General features: G+C 46.3%; 1 protein-coding gene and 1 long non-coding RNA gene across 3 annotated transcripts in view; one reads left to right on the top strand and one right to left on the bottom strand.

Moving 5' to 3' along the window:
• Positions 1-18,692, bottom strand: part of LOC310643138 — a 366,287-nt gene that overhangs the window by 256,611 nt on the left and 90,984 nt on the right. The gene's annotated exons all lie outside the window — the stretch shown is intronic.
• VPS16 (VPS16 core subunit of CORVET and HOPS complexes) overlaps positions 1,189-18,692 on the top strand; it is a 45,752-nt gene continuing 28,248 nt past the window's right edge. For both annotated transcript variants that reach the window (XM_083367141.1, XM_083367140.1), the window contains exons 1-13: positions 1,189-1,312; positions 3,978-4,125; positions 5,235-5,350; positions 6,717-6,839; positions 7,640-7,695; positions 9,053-9,142; positions 9,452-9,546; positions 9,999-10,075; positions 13,216-13,347; positions 14,035-14,162; positions 15,431-15,466; positions 16,635-16,743; positions 16,976-17,110. In XM_083367141.1, coding sequence (XP_083223267.1) covers positions 1,202-1,312; positions 3,978-4,125; positions 5,235-5,350; positions 6,717-6,839; positions 7,640-7,695; positions 9,053-9,142; positions 9,452-9,546; positions 9,999-10,075; positions 13,216-13,347; positions 14,035-14,162; positions 15,431-15,466; positions 16,635-16,743; positions 16,976-17,110 — 1,356 coding nt within the window. In that variant the 5' untranslated portion in view covers positions 1,189-1,201. The remainder of the gene's footprint in view (positions 1,313-3,977; positions 4,126-5,234; positions 5,351-6,716; positions 6,840-7,639; positions 7,696-9,052; positions 9,143-9,451; positions 9,547-9,998; positions 10,076-13,215; positions 13,348-14,034; positions 14,163-15,430; positions 15,467-16,634; positions 16,744-16,975; positions 17,111-18,692) is intronic.

Genomic DNA, 18,692 nt, shown 5'->3' with positions numbered 1-18,692 from the left:
AGACTGCTGCAGCGTCCCCGTGGTCACGGGATAAAAATTCAGACGCTTGGCAACTGACTCATATTTATGACAGTCGCAGTGTCCCGTGTGTGTGTGTGTGTGTGTGTGTGTGTGTGTGTGTGTGTGTGAGACGGGATCCCCTTTTGCGTCCTTGTGACAAGCAAAGTCGGTGGGGGAAACCAGGCAGGGACTTTACAACGTTCGTAGGGGCGGAAAACGGTCCTAAATCCCTCAAACGGTCACCAAACTGAACTGTCATAAGCCGAGGACTCGCCGTATTTCCCGAGATGGGACTTTTTCAACGTTTTGTATTAAAGGAAGTCTCAGGTTTCTAGACCTCATGGTTCAGGAGTCTGAATCTACACACAGGCGACCCAGGGAGCTCAGAGCTGCAAAATGGGGCTTGAAACAGAAGGAGCATTGTAACTCCCTGTACAGGTTAGTCCCCCGACTTACGACGGTCTGTTTAGTGACAGTTCAAAGTTAACGGCACTGAAAAAAGTGACATGAACATTTTTGACACTTAACGACAGTTCCAGCATCCCCGTGGTCACGTGATCAAAATTCAGACCCTTGGCAACCGACTCATATTTATGACGGTTGCATTGTCCCCAGGATTCCCTTAACAGCCATGTTACCAACTTCAGTAACTCGCTTAACAACTGTGGCAAGAAAAATCATAAAATGGGGCAGAACTCACAAACGTTTTGCTTAGCAACAATTGTGGTCGTAAGCCGAGGACTTCCTGTCATGCTGGACCAGTGTTTTTCAAAGCTTGGCGCCTTTTAAGGCCTGCGGACTTCAACTCCCAGAATTCCACAGCCAGCCTATGGAATTCTGGGAGTTGAAGTTCGCAGATCTTTCAAGTTGCCAAGCTTTGAAAAACAGAGTTCTAAGGCAACTCAAACTGTTGTTAGGCAGGATGGGAGACGTAGTCCGTCAAGCTTTGCAGATTCTAGACAGAACAAAAGGGTGAGCCTTGTTGTGGCTGGGGATACTGGGAGTTGTAGTTGCATCCGCGGGACACGCGTCCATGGATGAAGGGAGGGGAATATATATGAACCAAAGCTAACCAAGGCCGAAGTCTTGAGAGACAGCCAGAAAGCAGAGTCCTGGAACCTGCTGGGGCTGATGGGACTTGTGGTTGAGCAGTCTTCAAGCGTCTCCATCTCTTTGCCGACAGTGGAAGGATTCTCCAGCCATGTTCCTGGGGTGGACCACCAACGAGGACCTGCTCAGCATCCAGGAGAACGGCATCGTCCTTCTCCACAGCCTTTTTGGCGAATTCAAGAAAAAAGTCACCATGAACAACGTAAGTGACCCCAAAACGGAGGGTGGTGGCTGAGCTGGGTTCGAGTCACGATCGTCTGGCCTCTGAGCACATTGCGAAGCCTCCGAGAACATTAGGGCTTTCCATGGCGTGTGTGAACCCAGATTGTGTCCTTTGGACTTTTGTTATCAACCAGGGTTAGCTGTAGGGAGAATTGGAGTCTGCGGTAGAATGGGAATTTGGGGCTCGGTCATAAGTCGAGGATCAGCTGTAATGCAGAGCTGGCTAGAGAATTCTGGGAGTCGAAATCCACCCTAATTTACAGTCTAAATGTTGGAGGTGTGGTAGTTTAGAAGCTACTTATTTTCACATGTGGTGGACTTGTAGAAATATAAAAGTTTTTTGGATTAAAATTTGGTGGAACATTCAAAAGATTTTTAAGAGAAAGATAAAGTTTTCCCCGCAATTGTTTTTATTGGGTATTGTTGTAGATTTTGATGTTAAAGAAACTAATTTGATGTTGAACATGATAACAGCAGCACGGTTACTGGTGGGACAATATTGGAAGAAGGATAGTTTGCCTACTATAGAAGAATGGGTGTTTAAAGTTTCGAATCTTGCAGAAATGTGTAAGATTTCTGCTTATTTGAAAGATCATTCACAGGAAATATATATGTCAGTTTGGAGGAGATGGATAAATTATATTCAGAACAAATATGGGACTAAAAAGTACCATTTAGCTTATGAGTAGATTTTAGTGGGATATTGTTATTGGTACTTTGTATGCAGTTATGTTAAAGGGGAGTTAAAGCATATTATGAATTTGGTTAATTGTATATTATGCATAATTTTTATTTAGAATATGATTATTGTAACTATAATCCTGTATTTAGCTCTGGGAAGTGGGGGGGGGGGAAGTGGGTGGGTTTGGGGTGAGGGATTTGGGGATATATTGTAAAATTTTGTTTTTGTAAAACTCTTTAATAAAAAAAAAGAAATCCACCCCTCTAAAAGTTGCTAGGTTTTCTTTAAAAAAAATACTCTGTGAAGAACAGAAAGAAGAGCATCAAAGGTGATTAGTGGGGGACTGGAGGATAAACCTTATGAAGGATGGTTGCTGGAATTGGGGATGTCTAGTTTAATGAAGAGTAGGACCAGGGGTGACATCATAGCAGTCTTCCAGTATTTGAGGGGCTGCCCCAAAGAAGTGGGGGTGGGTTTTTCCACCTGTTCTCCAAAGCCCCCAAAGGCAGGACAAGAAGCAACAGATGGAAACTAATCAAGGAGAGAAGCAAACTGGAACTATAAACACGTTGAACCACCTGCCTCCAGAAGTTGTGAATGCTCCAACACTGGAAGTTTTTAAGTAGAGATTGGACATCCGTTGGTCTGAAATGGTGTAGGGTTTCCTGCCTGAGCAGGGGGATGGACTAGATGACCTCCAAGGTCCCTCCCAACTTTGTTGTTGTTGCTCATCGCACAGTCAGCCAGGTGTTCAGACTGGATTTGGCCTTTTTGTCTACCTGTCGGGTCCTTACCAAGGACCTGGGATAGGCAGATGTGGATGTTGGATGGTGTTACAGATCTCGTCGCGGGATGGAAGCAGCTCCTAGCAAGGCCGCCTTTGGCGATTGACTGATGGCGAATTTGTCAATGCCGATGGTTTTCAAGTGGTGTTCCAGTTGTTTTGGGATTATTGTTATTATATAAAACTTTTATTCATAAAACGTGAAACTCAGTCAACTGAACACTCAAATTGACTGGCGCTAACGGTCGACACAGGTTGCTGCCAGCATCCTAGGTATCAACCGGGTATCTCCTTAAAATGTAAGATGTTCCGAGTAGCGCAGTTTTTTTGTAGCTTTGCAGTGTTTAAGTGGTGCTCCAGTTGTTTTTGGGATGATGATGATTTATTTATTTTTATTTTATTTTAATTCCATTTATATCCCGCCCTTCTCCGAAGACTCAGGGCGGCTTACGAGCTTAGCAGTAGCCTTCATTCTATGTACATGCCTGCTTATTAGGGCTTTCACACACACACCCCAAGCGGCATTATTACAAAGTCAGCTTAATTGCCCCCAACAGTCTGGGTCCTCATTTTACCTACCTGGGAAGGATGGAAGGCTGAGTCAACCTGGAGCCTGGTGGGACTCGAACCTGCACTAATGGCAGGCAGCTGGTGTTACTTAAGGAGGCATTAGCCCACTGCTCCACCAAGGCTCACATGATGATGATGATGATGATGACAGTAAAGTCCACATTTTGGACCGAAAGGACTGCTGGTTTGAAAGTGGGGTCCAAGAGGCCATCTAGGTTAAAATTTGAGCAGTCCTCTCTCAATGGGGGGGGGGACACACATGACATCCTCTGTCACCACTCTACAACACAGCCCTTTCAGCAGTTCCAAGGCGGCTCCCCACCCATTTGCACCACTCAGGTGACCCAGGGGACACCGACAAACCTGCAGGTGGCCTCAACGGCTCTCAGAGAGAGTACTAATGAGCAGATGACTGCAAGGAATATAAATCCTTCCACCCTCCACCCTTCAGTCAGAACTGAAGAAGCTCCTTGGATGAGAAGCGAAAGGTTTTCGAGGAAGTCCAGTTGCCTTTCGGAAAAAAAAACCCTTTGGGACAACGCTGACCTGGAGGACGGAGAATCCGCCCAGACGTTCCGTGAAGTTCACCCTTTCTGTCTTCTCCCTCAGGACATGGTGCAGGAGCGTGTGCTGGAGGCCCGGATGTTCTACACAACGTACGGCACCGGTTTGGCCATCCTGTCCGCCCTTCAACACAGGTTCAGCCTGGCCAACAACATCTACAACATGAAGCTACGCAAACTTCCCGTAGTGCCAGGTAGGACTCCGTCGTCCTCCTCAGAGCTTCCCGGATCGCTGCTAAGTGGATTCAGACTCCCGAACCATGAGGTCTAGAAACCCCGGGCTTCCTTTTGTACGAAACACCGTCCCAGGGAGAGAAGTGACTTGGGTTCCCTGTACAGGTGGTCCTTGAGTAGTGACCACAGTGGAGCCCAACATTCCTGTTGCTAAGAGAAACATTTGTTAAGCAAGCTTCGCCCCATTTTACGACCTCTCTTAGCTCCGTTGTTAAGTGAATCCCGGCAGCTGTTAAGTGAGCATCACAGCTTCCATCTTGACTTAGGTCGCAAAAGCGGGATCACGTGACCCTGGGATGCTGCAGCCGTCATAAATACGAATCAGTTTGTCCGTCGTCAGAATTTTGATCATGTGACCGTGGGGGGGAAAGCTGTGACGGTCGTAAGTATGAATAACGATCATAAGTCCCTTTTTTCAGTGCTGTTGTAACTTTGAGTGGTCGCTAAATGAACTTTTGTAAGTCGAGGACTCGCTGTCTTTCCTGAGACGGGACTTTTTCAACGCTCCACACGAAAGGAAGTCTCAGGTTTCTAGACCTCATGGTTCAGGAGTCTGAGTCTAGTCAGAAAACGGCCCTTGGAGGCTGGAGTTGCAAAATATGATTTGCAATGGAGGGTGCAGCCCCCATACAGGCAGTCCTCAACTTATGACAGTTTGTTTACTGACCGTTCCAAGTTACAACGGCACTGGAAAAAGCTTTTCCCACTTAACGACCATTGAAGCCTCCCCCACGGTCACGTGATCCAAATTCGCACACTTGGCAACTGACTCGCATTTATGACGGTCGCAGAGTCCTCCCTTTTGCGACCTTCTCACCAGCAAAGTCAATGGGGGGTGGTGGTGGAGAGAGAGATCCAGATTCACTTAACAACGCTGTCATTAACGATTGCAGATTGTGGCCGTAAGCCGAGGACTACCCTCACTCCTCACTCCCTTGTGAGATACTTTAAAACACACACACACACACACACACACATCCAATGGTCGCTATCCAGGTTAGAGTTCAACATTTCTTCTTCCCCCAAAGTTCAGATGGATGACCTCTTTTTTCCCCCCCTCTCCGGCCAGGTCTTCAAGGTCCCCCGTCATGCTGGACGGTCCTGTGCCAAAACAGGGTCACCAACATTCTGCTTGCTGTCGGTCAAGAGTTGTATCTTCTGGACGACGCCTCCTGCATCCCGGTGGTGCGTGTGACAAATTGCTTTCAGTGTGAAATTGTTGCTTTTTCTGCGGGACGTCTTGACTGGCTAAGCCATGGTTTGTAGCCAGAAGTCGGGCATTAGTGCTTTTGCTTGTGCAACATGTATTTGAGGGGCTGTTCTGCTTGAGCAGGGGGCTAGACTAGAAGACCTCCAAGGTCCCTTCAAGCTTCTCTTCTCTTCTCTTCTCTTCTCTTCTCTTCTCTTCTCTTCTCTCCTCTCCTCTCCTCTCCTCTCCTCTCCTCTCTTCTCTTCTCTTCTCTTCTCTTCTCTTCTCTTCTCTTCTCTTCTCTTCTCTTCTCTTCCATTCCATTCCATTCCATTCTTATTTCGATTCTTATTTCGATTCTATTCTATTATTAGTCTAGTCTAGTCTAGTCTAGTCTTATTTCGATTATTTCAATTGTATTCTATTATTCTATTCTACAGTATTCTTATTTCGATTCTTATTTCAGTTCTGTTCTATTCTATTATTATTCTATTCTATTATTTTATTCTATTCTATTATTCTTTTATTCTATTCTATTCTGTTCTATTCTTATTTCAATTCTTATTTCGATTCTTATTTCAATTTCTATTGTATTCTGTTCTATTATTCTTCTATTCTATTCTTTCTTCTATTCGGTCCGATTCAATTCGATTCTTATTTCGATTCTTATTTCGATTTCTATTCTATTCTATTATTATTCTATTCTGTTCTATTCTATTCTATTCTATTCTATTCTATTCTATTCTATTCTATTCTATTCTATTCTATTCTATTCTATTCTATTCTATTCTATTCTATTCTATTCTACTCTATTCTATTCTATTCTATTCTATCCCTCCTTGAGACAATTAATGGAAACTAATCAAGGGGAGAAGCAATCTGGGATTAAGGAGAAATTTCCTACAGTGAGAACAGTTAACCAGTGGAACAGCTTGCCACTAGGCGTCATGCCTGCTCCATCCCTGGAGGCTTTTAAGAAGAGACTGGAAAACCGTTTGTCTGAAATGATCTAGGGTCTTTACCACTGGTCCTCACACTTCACAACCGTCACAACATCTCGATGGCCGCGTGAGTGCTTGGCCCCCAACCAAATATGTGGCAGTTGCAGCATCCCGGGATCATGTGGTCCCCCTCCGTGACCTTCTCGGATGGCTTCCAAGAAGCCAAGTCAATGGGGAAAGCAGGATTCACTTAATGTCCACCACAGGAAGGTCATCAGTTTGGGCATGGCTCGCTTAACGAACACCTTGTGGGCCCAACTGTGGTCGTAAGTCAACTCCCTGCACTGTAAGAGGACCAGTCAATCTGTGGAAGGGCAACATGGACTTGACTTTAACTGGTGGTCTCCTTTCCTTTCTGTAGACCCTGCCTGGGCTCAGCCCACACGCCGGCTGCTTCCTCAGGATGGCCGTGTCGTTCAACCACCGGTTTTTGGCCCTCTTCACCGACACCGGCTACGTCTGGATGGGGCGGTCAAACTTAAAGGTGAGATTTAAACTCCCCGAATTTCCTGCCCATATGGCTGAATTTTAGCTCCCAGAATTCCCCTGCCACTATGGATGGATCTTAGTTCCCAGAATTCCCCTGAGAGCACGGGTGGATTTAGATTCCCCAAATTCCCTGCCCATATGGCTGAATTTTAGCTCCCAGAATTCCCCTGCCACTATGGATGGATCTGAGTTCCCAGAATTCCCCTGCGAGCACGGGTGGATTTAAACTCCCCGAATTCCCTGCCCATATTGCTGAATTTTAGCTCCCAGAATTCCCCTGCCACTATGGATGGATCTTAGTTCCCAGAATTCCCCTGTGAGCACGGGTGGATTTAAACTCCCCGAATTCCCTGCCCATATTGCTGAATTTTAGCTCCCAGAATTCCCCTGCCACTATGGATGGATCTTAGTTCCCAGAATTCCCCTGTGAGCACGGGTGGATTTAAACTCCCAGAATTCCCCTGCCAGCACAGGTGGATTTAAACTCCCAGAATTCCCCTGCCAGCACGGATGGATTTAAACTCCCAGAATTCCCCTGCCAGCACGGGTGGATTTAAACTCCCAGAATTCCCCTGCCAGCGCGGGTAGATTTAAACTCCCAGAATTCCCCTGCCAGCGTGGGTGGATTTAAACTCCCAGAATTCCCTTGCCAGCATAAGAGGACGTCAATTCCCAGAAGTCCCCAGTTAGCTGGCTTTAGACGCCCCAAGTGGGGTGAAAAGTCGGCCATTTTTGTCGATTAGCTGGCCGGCTTGCCTCCATTGCCTGCTTTCTTCTTCTTCTGCTTCCTGCCAGGAAAAAATGGCTGAGTTCGCTTGCGACTACCGATCCTGCCCCAAGCAGATGGCCTGGTAAGCACCCCTAAACCCGGGACCCCTTCTCCCGCCATTCCCTAAAACTGAGTACACGCAATCCTCAACTACGACGGTTTGTTTAGTGCAGGGGTAGGTAACCTCGGTTCTTTTATGACTCCTGGACTTCAACTCCCAGAATTCCTGAGTCAGCATAGCTGACTCAGGAATTCTGGGAGTTGAAGTCCATGAGTCATAAAAGAGCCGAGGTTGCCTACCCCTGGTTTAGTGGCTTTCAAGTTACCACTGAGAAAAGAACCATTTTTCACACTTAACCACCGCTGCAGCATCCCCAGGGTCACGCGATCAAAACTGAAATGCTTGGCAACTGACTTGTACTTATGACGGTCACACTGCTCCAGGATCCCCTTTTGGGACCTTCTGATAAAGCGAGGTCCGTGGGAAAGCTGGATTGACCTAACGGCTGGGTGACTTGGGGCAAAACTCACTTAACGACCATCTTGCTAAGCAACCGAAATGTGTGTGTGTGTGGGGGGGTCGATTATGGTCGTAAGTTGAGGACTGCCTGTAATCAAAGCCAGGGCTATGAGAGTCCTCCTGATGCCTGCTGGGATGGGATTCCAAAGCCTAAACTCCACAACCGGGTCAGACGGCCTTTGCTGACTCTTGTGGAGTTGTCTATCACACTTGCGGGCAAGAGAAGAAGGGGACGACAGAGAACGAGGTGGCTGGATGGAGTCCCTGAAGCAGGAGGCATGAGCTTAAATGGACTCCAGAAGATGGTGGAGGACAGGAAGGCCTGGAGGAACGTTGTCCGTGGGGTCGCGATGGGTCGGACACGACTTCACAACTAACAGCAACAACAACAACACACTTGGAATCCTACATCCAGTTTTGGTCACCATGATGTAAAAAAGATGTCGAGACTCTTGGAAAGAGTGCAGAGAAGAGCAACAAAGAGGATCAGGGGACTGGAGGCTAAAACATATAAGGAACGGTTGCAGGAATTGGGAATGTCCAGTTTAATCAACATAAGGACGAGGGGTGACATGATAGTAGCCTTCCAGTATCTCAGGGGCTGCCCCAAAGAAGAGGCAGTCAAGCTCTTCTCCAAAAGTGCCTGAAGGCAAGACAAGGAGCAATGGATGGAAACTAATCAAGGAGTGAAGCAACCTAGAACTTAGGAGGAATTTCCTGACAGTGAGGACAATTAACCAGTGGAACAGCTTGCCACCAGAAGTTGTGCGTGCTCCAACACTTTTAAGAAGAGACTGGGCAGCCACTTGTTCTGGAATGGTGGAGGGTCTCCTGCTTGGGCTTGGGGGTTGGACTAGAAGACCTCCACGGTCCCGTCCCACTCTTGTTATTCTGCTACTCTGTCTTCTTAACATGGCAGGTGTACGCGACAGCAGAGCCGCCAGCGTGCTGTTGTGATGGCCTGGGATCGGTGCCTGGTGGTTGCTGGAAGCGACCAGCAAAGCATTCAGTATCCTTACTCATTTTTTATTTGGTGGTGGCAGGGGGCGGGGGTTTTTTTTAAAAAAAAAGTTTACAGGTAGTCCTCAACTTACACCTATTCATTTAGGGACCGCTCAGATTGGCCCTGAAAAATGTGACTTGCAACCAGGGAGAACGCTGAGCCTCCATAATTTGAAGCAGTCTACCTTTGGATGTGGATGTTGTTCTCCAACCTATGGGGGTTTCCTGAGGTAGGAGCAAATTGCAGTTATCAGCAGAGATTATCTTTATTGATTTCCAAAGACCAGCTCCACATTTCCTTAACGCCAACCCACAGATACCCTCTGAACGAGGATTCGCATCTGGTCCCAGAGCTGGATGGGGTGCGCATTTTTTCTCGCTCCACCCATGAATTTCTCCACGAGATCCCAGGTGGGTTTTTCTGGCCTGACCGTGAACTAAGAGGACTAGAAATTTTCCCTGACTTTTAAATGGCCCGACCATGAGGATTAGAAACTTTCCCCGATTTTTAAATAGTCCGACCGTAAACAAAGAGGACTAGAAACTCCCCAACTTTTAAATAGTTCAACTGTAAACAAAGAGGACTAGAAACGTTCCCTGACTTTTAAATAGCCCGACCGTAAACAAAGAGGACTAGAAACTCCCCAACTTTTAAATAGTTCAACTGTAAACAAAGAGGACTAGAAACTCTCCCCGACTTTTAAATAGTTTGATCGTGAACAAAGAGGACTAGAAACTTTCCCCAACTTTTAAACGGCCCAACTGTGAACAAAGAGGACTAGAAACTTTCCCTGACTTTTTAAATAGAGCCAAGACTTGGATCGACCCAGCCAGCCTTCCCGCCCCTGTTTTTTCTCTTTCAGAGGCCAGCGAGGAGATCTTCCGGATCGCCTCCATGTCGCCCGGGGCTTTGCTGCTTGAAGCGCAGAAAGAATACGAGGTAATCCCAGTCTCAAAGACTAAAAATAAAGTAGATAATGTAAATGAGCGCATCTCCAAATTAAATCTGCAACTAGAAAGTTCCCAGACAACGACTACAAAAGATGAACGAGCAAACCGGAGATCGGAAGACAAATCAGAGGAAAGGGACCGAGAGACGGAAGAGATGAAAGAAGGGAAATATAAACTAACATACACCAGGGCTCTTCAATCTTTTTCACCCGTTGTACCACTTTTAGGATATGGCGACATCCGAGTACCACCAGTCGCCTAGCAAGGGGTCAAAAACTTGATGACCAAAAAAAAAAAGAGAAAGTGATGAAGTGCAGGTAGTCCTCGACTTACAACAGTTCATTTAGTAACTGTTCGAAGTTACAGTGGCACTGAAAAAAGTGCCCCCAAGCCACAGCTGAACAAGACACCTGCCTGCCCGCCCGTAGCGCTCTTCCTCCTGTCCGAGGTTTTCATGGTTGTGAGCATTTCTGTTGAGGATTGGCACTAGGGGTGGGAGGTGGGGGTGTTTGGTTTTTATTCCCCCCCTCTGCTCGGTAGTTGCAGCAGGTTTTGCTTCCTTCACATGACCCTGGGACACTGTGACCGTCATAAATATGAATCGGTTGCCAAGCATCTGAATGTAAGTCACAAGACCCTGGAGATGCTGCAAGATTCCAGCTGATCGGCGCTTCTTCTGGGCTCAGCAAAAGTGTCGGGATCGGCGCTGAGCTCCAGCTGGATCCTGGCGCTGATCCTGGCGCTTCCGCTGAGCCCCGACAGCCCTGCAGCTCCAGCCGTCTCTCGCTCAGGCTTGTGCGGTGCTGCCACCGGTTCAGCTCGTTCCCCTCCCCTGCTACCACTTTTCTAGGATGGCCGCGTACCACCTGCCAGGTGCCAACGTACCACAGGTGGTACCCGTGCCACTGGTTGAAAAGCCCTGCCGTACACAAATAAAACACTGCAAGACTTGCCCGTAACAACGACAATGCAAAAGACTCCTTTACCCTTTTAAGTCTGCAAGATGCACCTGATGAGAAGGAAGAAGATTTGGGGGGATGGAACAGGGGTAATGTTACAATTTGGGAGACAAAAGACGGAGGGAGAAATTGAGGGAGAAGGACGGTGGGAGTTGCGTAAGGAACACAAATGGAGCGGAATTTCCCCCCCTCCAAAATAAATAAAAATAAAAATACCCTACCTAAATTGTCTTCCTCATACCAAGAAACTTGCATAAAAATAGAAAATTCCTGGGCGATTTAATTGGCTTGGCTTGGAAAACAACTTGGCAAAGAAAGAAAGTGAGAGTTAGATTTTAAAAAAAATGAAAGGATTTGACCTATTTGAGGGGGCGTCGTATGTTTGAACACTTGTTTGAATTAAGATTAAAACAACGGATGACCCTTAGATACATTTAGACTTTTATAATGAAAGATATGATTTAGAACTAAAATACCGTAGCACTTTTTTCTTCTTCTTTCGATATGGGAAATGGGAAAATAAGAGGAGGATTGGTATGAATACAACTTTTTAGCTACATAGATGTAAATAATTTTGAGAAAATCATAAATGACAAAAGACACTATCTATTGATGGAAAATCAAACTTTAACAAGAGCACGAAAAACAGGATATTGACTTGTGAATTGATATTATTATTATTTGTATAATATTAGTAAAATACGATGAAGATGTCTACATCTAATTTTATATACATCAATAGTACCAAGAATTGTCTAATGAGGGGAAAAAGGAAAAAAAAATATGGGGAATAAAGGAGGATCAGGGGGAAAAAATAGTGGAGTTGTGCAGTACTGAATAGATTTATATTGAAGAAGTTAATGTTAAATACGTGAACCCAGACATCATGTTGTTTACTAAGCTCTAAAGATTGTACTTCTGAAAAATTTAATAAAACTTATAATAATAATAATAAAAAAGGAATACGAGGTAAAATGCTAGAAAAATCTTCTTAAGTGAGTTTTCTCCCCGTTTATGACCTTTCTTGGCACCGTTGTTAAGGGGATCACTGCAGTTGTTAAATTAGTAAGCGGGTTGTTAAGCGAATCTGGCTTCCCCCATTGACTTTGCTTGTCAGAAGGGCGCAAAAAGGGACTGCACGACCCCATGGTCATAAATTTGAACCCGTTGCCAAGCATATGAATGTAAATCACGTAATCGGATGCTACGAGAGGGTCGTAAGTGCGAAAAATGGGCTAAGTCCCTTTTTCCAGGGCGGTTGTAACTTTGAACGGTCGCTAAATGAATCGTCGAAAATTGAGGACCACCTGCACGCTCCTGTTGTTAACGCTGCAGAGATGTCCATAACCGGGAGCCGTGACTTTGGGAAACGAGATGCATTTGTTCGGAAAGACCCCACGTTACAATTTTGAGGAAAAGTTTTATTATTAAGCATCGATCCGAGATACGTGCAGTCCTTGACTTACAACGGTGCGTTTAGTGACTGTTCAACGTTACAGCGGCACTGGAAAAATTGATGTCGAGGACTCCCTGTAGTTTTTTTATCAACAAATATATTTTACGTTTATAATTATAGCAAGATAGTCCGGCCCATCGCAGGTAAATCGCAGAACAGCCTGCAGAGCACGCGGAATTTTTTAAAAAGGCGGGGAAAAAGGGAACCTCCCCCTTCTCGCCCAGCAACCAATCCCAACGTAGATTCCCTCATGCAGGAGCCCGCCCTCTCCCATCAATCAACTATAACTGTGTCTTCTGGCCTATTATATTCTGTATTGTTCCGGCTATTAAATTAAATATCTTAATAGTTTTTTCACACTTACGACCGTTGCAGTCACGTGATCAGAATTCAGACCCTTGGCAACCGACTCGTATTTATGACGGTCGCAGCGTCCCAAGGTCTCGCGATCCCCTTTGGCCACCTTCTGACCAAGCCAAGTCAATGTGGGAGCCAGACTCACTTGACGACCCTGTTAACCGCACTGATTCGCTTAACGACGGTGGCAAGAAAGGTCGCCCGATGGGGCAAAATTCACGTAACAACTTGATTCGCTTAGGAACAGAAATTTCAGGCCCCCTAGAGCTCAGTTCTGTATCGGTTGTCCTTGACTTACGACCACAATGGAGTCCCAAATTGAAACTTGAAATTCAAATTTAAACTCTCTCCTGGCAGAAGGAAAGCCAGAAGGCGGATGAATACCTGCGTGAAATTAAGGAGCAGAAGTTGCTTCCTGAGGCGGTTGAGCAGTGCATTAAAGCAGCCAGCTACGAACACTCCCCGCCCATCCAGAAGGCTCTGCTCCAGGTAAGGTGGACAGGTAAACCCTTGCTCAGGTGGGAAAACAGAGGGAGCGTTGGGAGAGACCAGTGGTTAGAAACTTGAGAAGTTGAAGATGGGACTTCAACTCCCAGAATTCCCCAGCCTGCATGCTTTAAAACACATGGATTTCAACTCCTAGAATCCTCCAGCCTGCATGCTTTAAGATATGTAGACTTCAGCTTCCAGAATTCCCCAGCCAGCAAGCTTTAAGATGGGTGGACTTCAGCTCCCAGAATTCCCCAGCCTGCATGCTTTAAGATATGTGGACTTCAACTCCCAGAATCCTCCAGCCAGCAAGCTTTAAGAAGGGTGGACTTCAACTCCCAGAATCCTCCAGCCAGCAAGCTTTAAGATGGGTGGACTTCAGCTCCCAGAATTCCCCAGCCTGCATGCTTTAAGATATGTGGACTTCAACTCCCAGAATCCTCCAGCCAGCAAGCTTTAAAATATGTAGACTTCAGCTTCCAGAATTCCCCAGCCAGCAAGCTTTAAGATGGGTGGACTTCAGCTCCCAGAATTCCCCAGCCTGCATGCTTTAACATATGTGGACTTCAACTCCCAGAATTCCCTTTGCAAGCTTTCTAACTGCACTGGTCAATGTAAGGTCTAGAAGCTTGCACTTTTAAGAGGAAAAATAATTCCCTCCTTTACTCCTCCTTTCTCTACCTGTAGGCAGCCTCGTTTGGAAAATGCTTCATCGACAAATTTGCTCCGGAGAACTTTGTCGAAACCTGCCGAGATCTGCGGGTGCTTAACGCCGTCCGAGATTACCAGATTGGGATGCCCCTCAGTTTCGATCAGTATCCTTTCCTGATGGCGGAACCAAAATGGGTCATGGGAAACTGGAGTTTGGTCAGCTCCTAACTCAGGGGTCTTCAAACGTGGCCCTTTCATGACTTGTGGACTTCAACTCCCAGAAATCCTCAGCTAGGCACACTGGCTGAGGAATTCTGGGAGTTGAAGTCCACTCCTCTTAAAGTCTACATCAGGGGTCTTCAAACTTGGCCCTTTTATGACTCGTGGACTTCGACTCCCAGAATTCCTCAGCCAGGCATGCTGGCTGAGGAATTCTGGGAGTTGAAGTCCACTCCTCTTAAAGTCTATATCAGGGGTCTTCAAACTTGGCCTTTTTATGACTCGTGGACTTCAACTCCCAGAATTCCTCAGCCAGGCACGCTGGGAGTTGAAGTCCACAAGACATAAAAGAGCCAAGTTTGAAGGCCCCTGTCCTAACTCAACCAGTCGATTTTGTTCCCATTCTTAGCGAAAAAGTTTCTGCTGTTTAATAAAAAATACAGGTAGTCCTCAGCTTACGACCACGACTGAGGCCGAAATTTCCATTGCTAAGCAGGGCGGTTGTTAAGCGAGTTTTGCCCCATTTTACGACCTTTTCGCTCATGGTTGTAAAGCAAATCACTGCACTTCTTCAATGAAACATGCAGCCATTAAGAGAATCTCACTTTCCCCATTGACTTGGCTCATCAGAAGTCCACCAAAGACCTGACCTCGGGATACTGCAACCGTCGTAAAGACGAGTCAGTTGCCAAACGGCTGAATTTTGATCATGCGACCAAGGGTGAGTGAGTGAGTGGTCGTAAGTGTGAAAAACGGTCATTAGTCACCTTTTCCCCCCATTGCCATTGTAACTTCAAACAGTCACTAAACAAATGCTCGTAAGTCGAGGGCAGCCTGTGGCAGGAGAAGCATCCTCGGGGCGCGTAGACTAAACCCACCACTAGAGGGCAACCAAGAGATGCAAACGTTCTCTCTTGCCCCATACTGCCCTCTAGTGGCTGTATAGAGTTCTGCAGCTCAGAAGTGGTACCCGGCTGCAGATCTAACTTGCGGATGCTGCTTAGACGTCACCGCTGCCATCCCATCCATCATCCCTTTGAGTGACATCTGTTTTCCAGGCCTCAACCTGGCTTGTAGCCCTTTCCTCTGACTAACCTGAGGGTGGGGGGGTCTCACCAGCTTTATCTCTGGGAATCTTTTCATCTCCCCTCCTTCAAGATAGGGGGACCAACCAGTCCCAGAAAGTTCTTCCTCCTTAATAGATGATTTACAGGTACAAGCAGCTGACCAAGGAGGTTTTGCTGGATCGGTAACGTATCTCTCCTATAAATGTTACTATGTTACTATTACTATAATAATAATAATAATAATAATAATAATAATAATAATAATAATAATAATAATAAATAATAATAATAATAATAATAATAATAATAATAATAATAATAATAAACTTTTATTCATTAAACATGAAACAGTCAACTGAACACTCAAATTGACTGGCACTAATGGTTGACATGGGTTGCTGCCAGCATCCTATTACTATTACTATTATTATTATTATTATTATTATTATTATTATTATTATTATTATTATTATTATTTTAACTTATTCATTAAACATGAAACTCAGTCAATTGAACACTCAAATTGACTGGCACTAACGGTCGACACGGGTTGCTGCCAGCATCCTAGGTATCAACCAGATATCTCCTTAAAATGTAAGATGTTCCGAGTAGCGCAGTTTTTTTGTAGCTTTGCTGGATTATTGTTGTTGTTGTTGTTGTGTTCGATCTGGTTGGTTCTTCGAGACATCCTGGATAGTTTTTGGGCCAGAGTGACTGGCCCAAAGTCACTCAGCTGGCTTTCATTCCTAAATCTGGACTAGAACTCACTGTCTCCTGGTGATTGGCCCAGAGTCACCCAGCCAGCTTTCCTACCTAAGCAGAACTAGAACTCACTATCTGTGGGTGATTGGCCCAGAGTTACCCAGTGCTTTCATGCCAAAGGCGGGACTAGAACTCACTGTCTTCTGGTGATTGGCCCAGAGTTATCCAGTGCTTTCCTGCCTAAGGTGGGACTAGAACTCACCGTCTCCTGGTGGTTGGCCCAAAGTCACCCAGCCAGCTTTCATGCCAAAGGCGGGACTAGAACTCACTGTCTCCTGGTGATTGGCCCAGAGTTATCCAGTGCTTTCCTGCCTAAAGTGGGACTAGAACTCACCGTCTCCTAGTGGTTGGCCCAAAGTCACCCAGCCGCCTTTCATGCCTAAAGTGGGACTAGAATTCAGAGTCTCCCGGTTCCTAGCCTGGTGCTTCAATCACTACACCAAACTGGCTCTCTGTAGCCCAAGATAGACTATCCCTAAAGCTGGAGGCTTTCCCTAAACCCTTTTGCCTGCTCCTTGAGAATTCGGGCTACATCCCATGGCTGGTAGCCTAAAGGTGTGACCCCTTCCTTTGGCCGTTGTATCTTAGGGTGGTTTTAAGAAGACTTTATCCGGTGGCCATCAAGATTTGCGAGTATCTCCGTCTTTCCGAATTCCAAGGAATAAGCCGGATTTTGGCCCACTGGGCCTGTTACAAGGTACGATCCGGAAAACCGTCGTTCAGTCTTGAACAAGCCTGCCTAGCGTCCAGGTGGCACATCACGTGATCCCCGGGCACTGTGACGGCCGTTAACTTGGGGCTGGGGCTGGGGGCGCAGTTCATAAATCCTTTCATTCAGCAGCGTCGTAATTTCAACAAACGGTCGTTAAGCGAGGACGGCTTGAAATTGCTTCTTCACGCCCACCCCTTCGCTCCACGCCCTTTCTCAGGTTCAGCAGAGAGACAAGTCGGATGAAGAATTGGCCCACGTCATCAACCAGAAGCTCGGGGATGCGGTGGGCATTTCGTACTCCGACATCGCTACACAGGCGTACGAGAGCAACCGGCCGCAGCTGGCTATTAAGGTTCGCGGGAAAGGGGTCCTGATCCATCCGGGGGGGTGGGGGGGTTTGGCAGGGAAGGAGGGTCCAAGAGGCAGGAGGCTAAAACATACAAGGAACGGTTGCCGGAATTGGGTATCTCTAGTTCAATGGAGAGAAGGATGCGGGGGGGACATAATAGCAGCGTTCCAGTATCTCAGGGGCTGCCCCAAAGAAGAGGCAGTCAAGCTGTTCTCCAAAGCGCCTGAAGGCAGGACAAGAAGCAACAGAAGGAAACTCATGGAGGAGAGAAGCAACCTGGAACTAAGGAGAAACTTCCTGACAGTCAGAACAATTAACCAGTGGAACAACCTGCCTCCAGAGGTGGTGAATGCTCCAACACTGGAAGTTTTTAAGAAGAGACCGGACAGCCATTTGCCTGAAATGGCATAGGGTTTCCTGCCTGAGCAGGGGGTTGGACTAGATGACCTCCAAGGTCCCTTCCAACTTTATTATTGTTGTTTCTCTCAAGAAGAAAGATAATTGTCGCCTTGCAGGGGAGAAGGGCGGCATCAAAATTTAGCAAATGAATAAAATTTAATAAATAAATGGAATTTAAAAAAATTAATTAAATTGGTCCCCTCTTCTGGGCTACTGGGGTTTGCGAGCTTCTTAGTTGCAAAAATGTTTATTGGAAACGGGGCAGGTCAGAGGAGTGGGTTCTGCCCTAGCATTTTTCCCTGGCATGCTAGCTTTCTAGATAATTAGAATTAGAATTAGAATTAGAATTAGAAATAATTAGAATTAGAATTAGAATTAATTAGAATTAGAATTAGAATTAGAATTAGAATTAGAATTAGAATTAGAATTGATCTGGAAGGGACCTTGGAGGTCATCTAGTCCAACCCCTTGCTTAGACAGGAGACCCTATAGCATTCCAGGCAAATGGCTGTCCAGTCTCTTCTTAAAAACCCTCCAGTGATGGAGCACCCACAACTTCTGGAGGCAGGCGGTTCCACTGGTTAATTGGGCTCCCGGTCAGGAAATTCCTCCTTAGTTCTAGCTTGCTTCTCTCCTTGACGAGTGTCCATCCGTGGCTTCTCGTCCTGCCTTCGGGCGCTTTGGGGGATAGGTTGACCGCCCCCCATCTTCTTTGGGGCAGCCCCTGAGATCCTGGAACTCTGCTATAAAGCCACCCGTAATCCTGATACAGAAGAAAAAGAACAACAGAGTTGGAAGGGACCTCGGAGGTCATCTAGTCCAACCCCCTGCTCAGGCAGGAGACCCTATACCATTCCAGGCAAATGGTTGTCCAGTCTCCTCTTAAAAACCCTCCAGTGATGGAGCACCCACAACTTCTGGTGGCAAGCTGTTCCACTGGTTAATTGGGCTCCCGGTCAGGAAATTCCTCCTTAGTTCTAGGTTGCTTCTCTCCTTAATGAGTTTCCATCCGTTGCTTCTGGTCCTGCCTTCGGGGGCTTTGGGAAATAGGTTGACCGCCCCCCTTTCTTTATTGTGAAAGCGCCTCTTATCTCCCTGCCTGGAAAAATACGAAATGGCTTCAGCATATATGCTCTTGCTGCAGACTGATTGGGTCAACCACACACTAGTTGTTGTGCTGGATCAG

Source organism: Vipera ursinii (genome assembly GCF_947247035.1).
Source record: "Vipera ursinii genome assembly, chromosome: 7".
Classification (NCBI taxonomy): domain Eukaryota; kingdom Metazoa; phylum Chordata; class Lepidosauria; order Squamata; family Viperidae; genus Vipera; species Vipera ursinii.
This window is presented reverse-complemented; position numbering and strand designations above follow the sequence as displayed.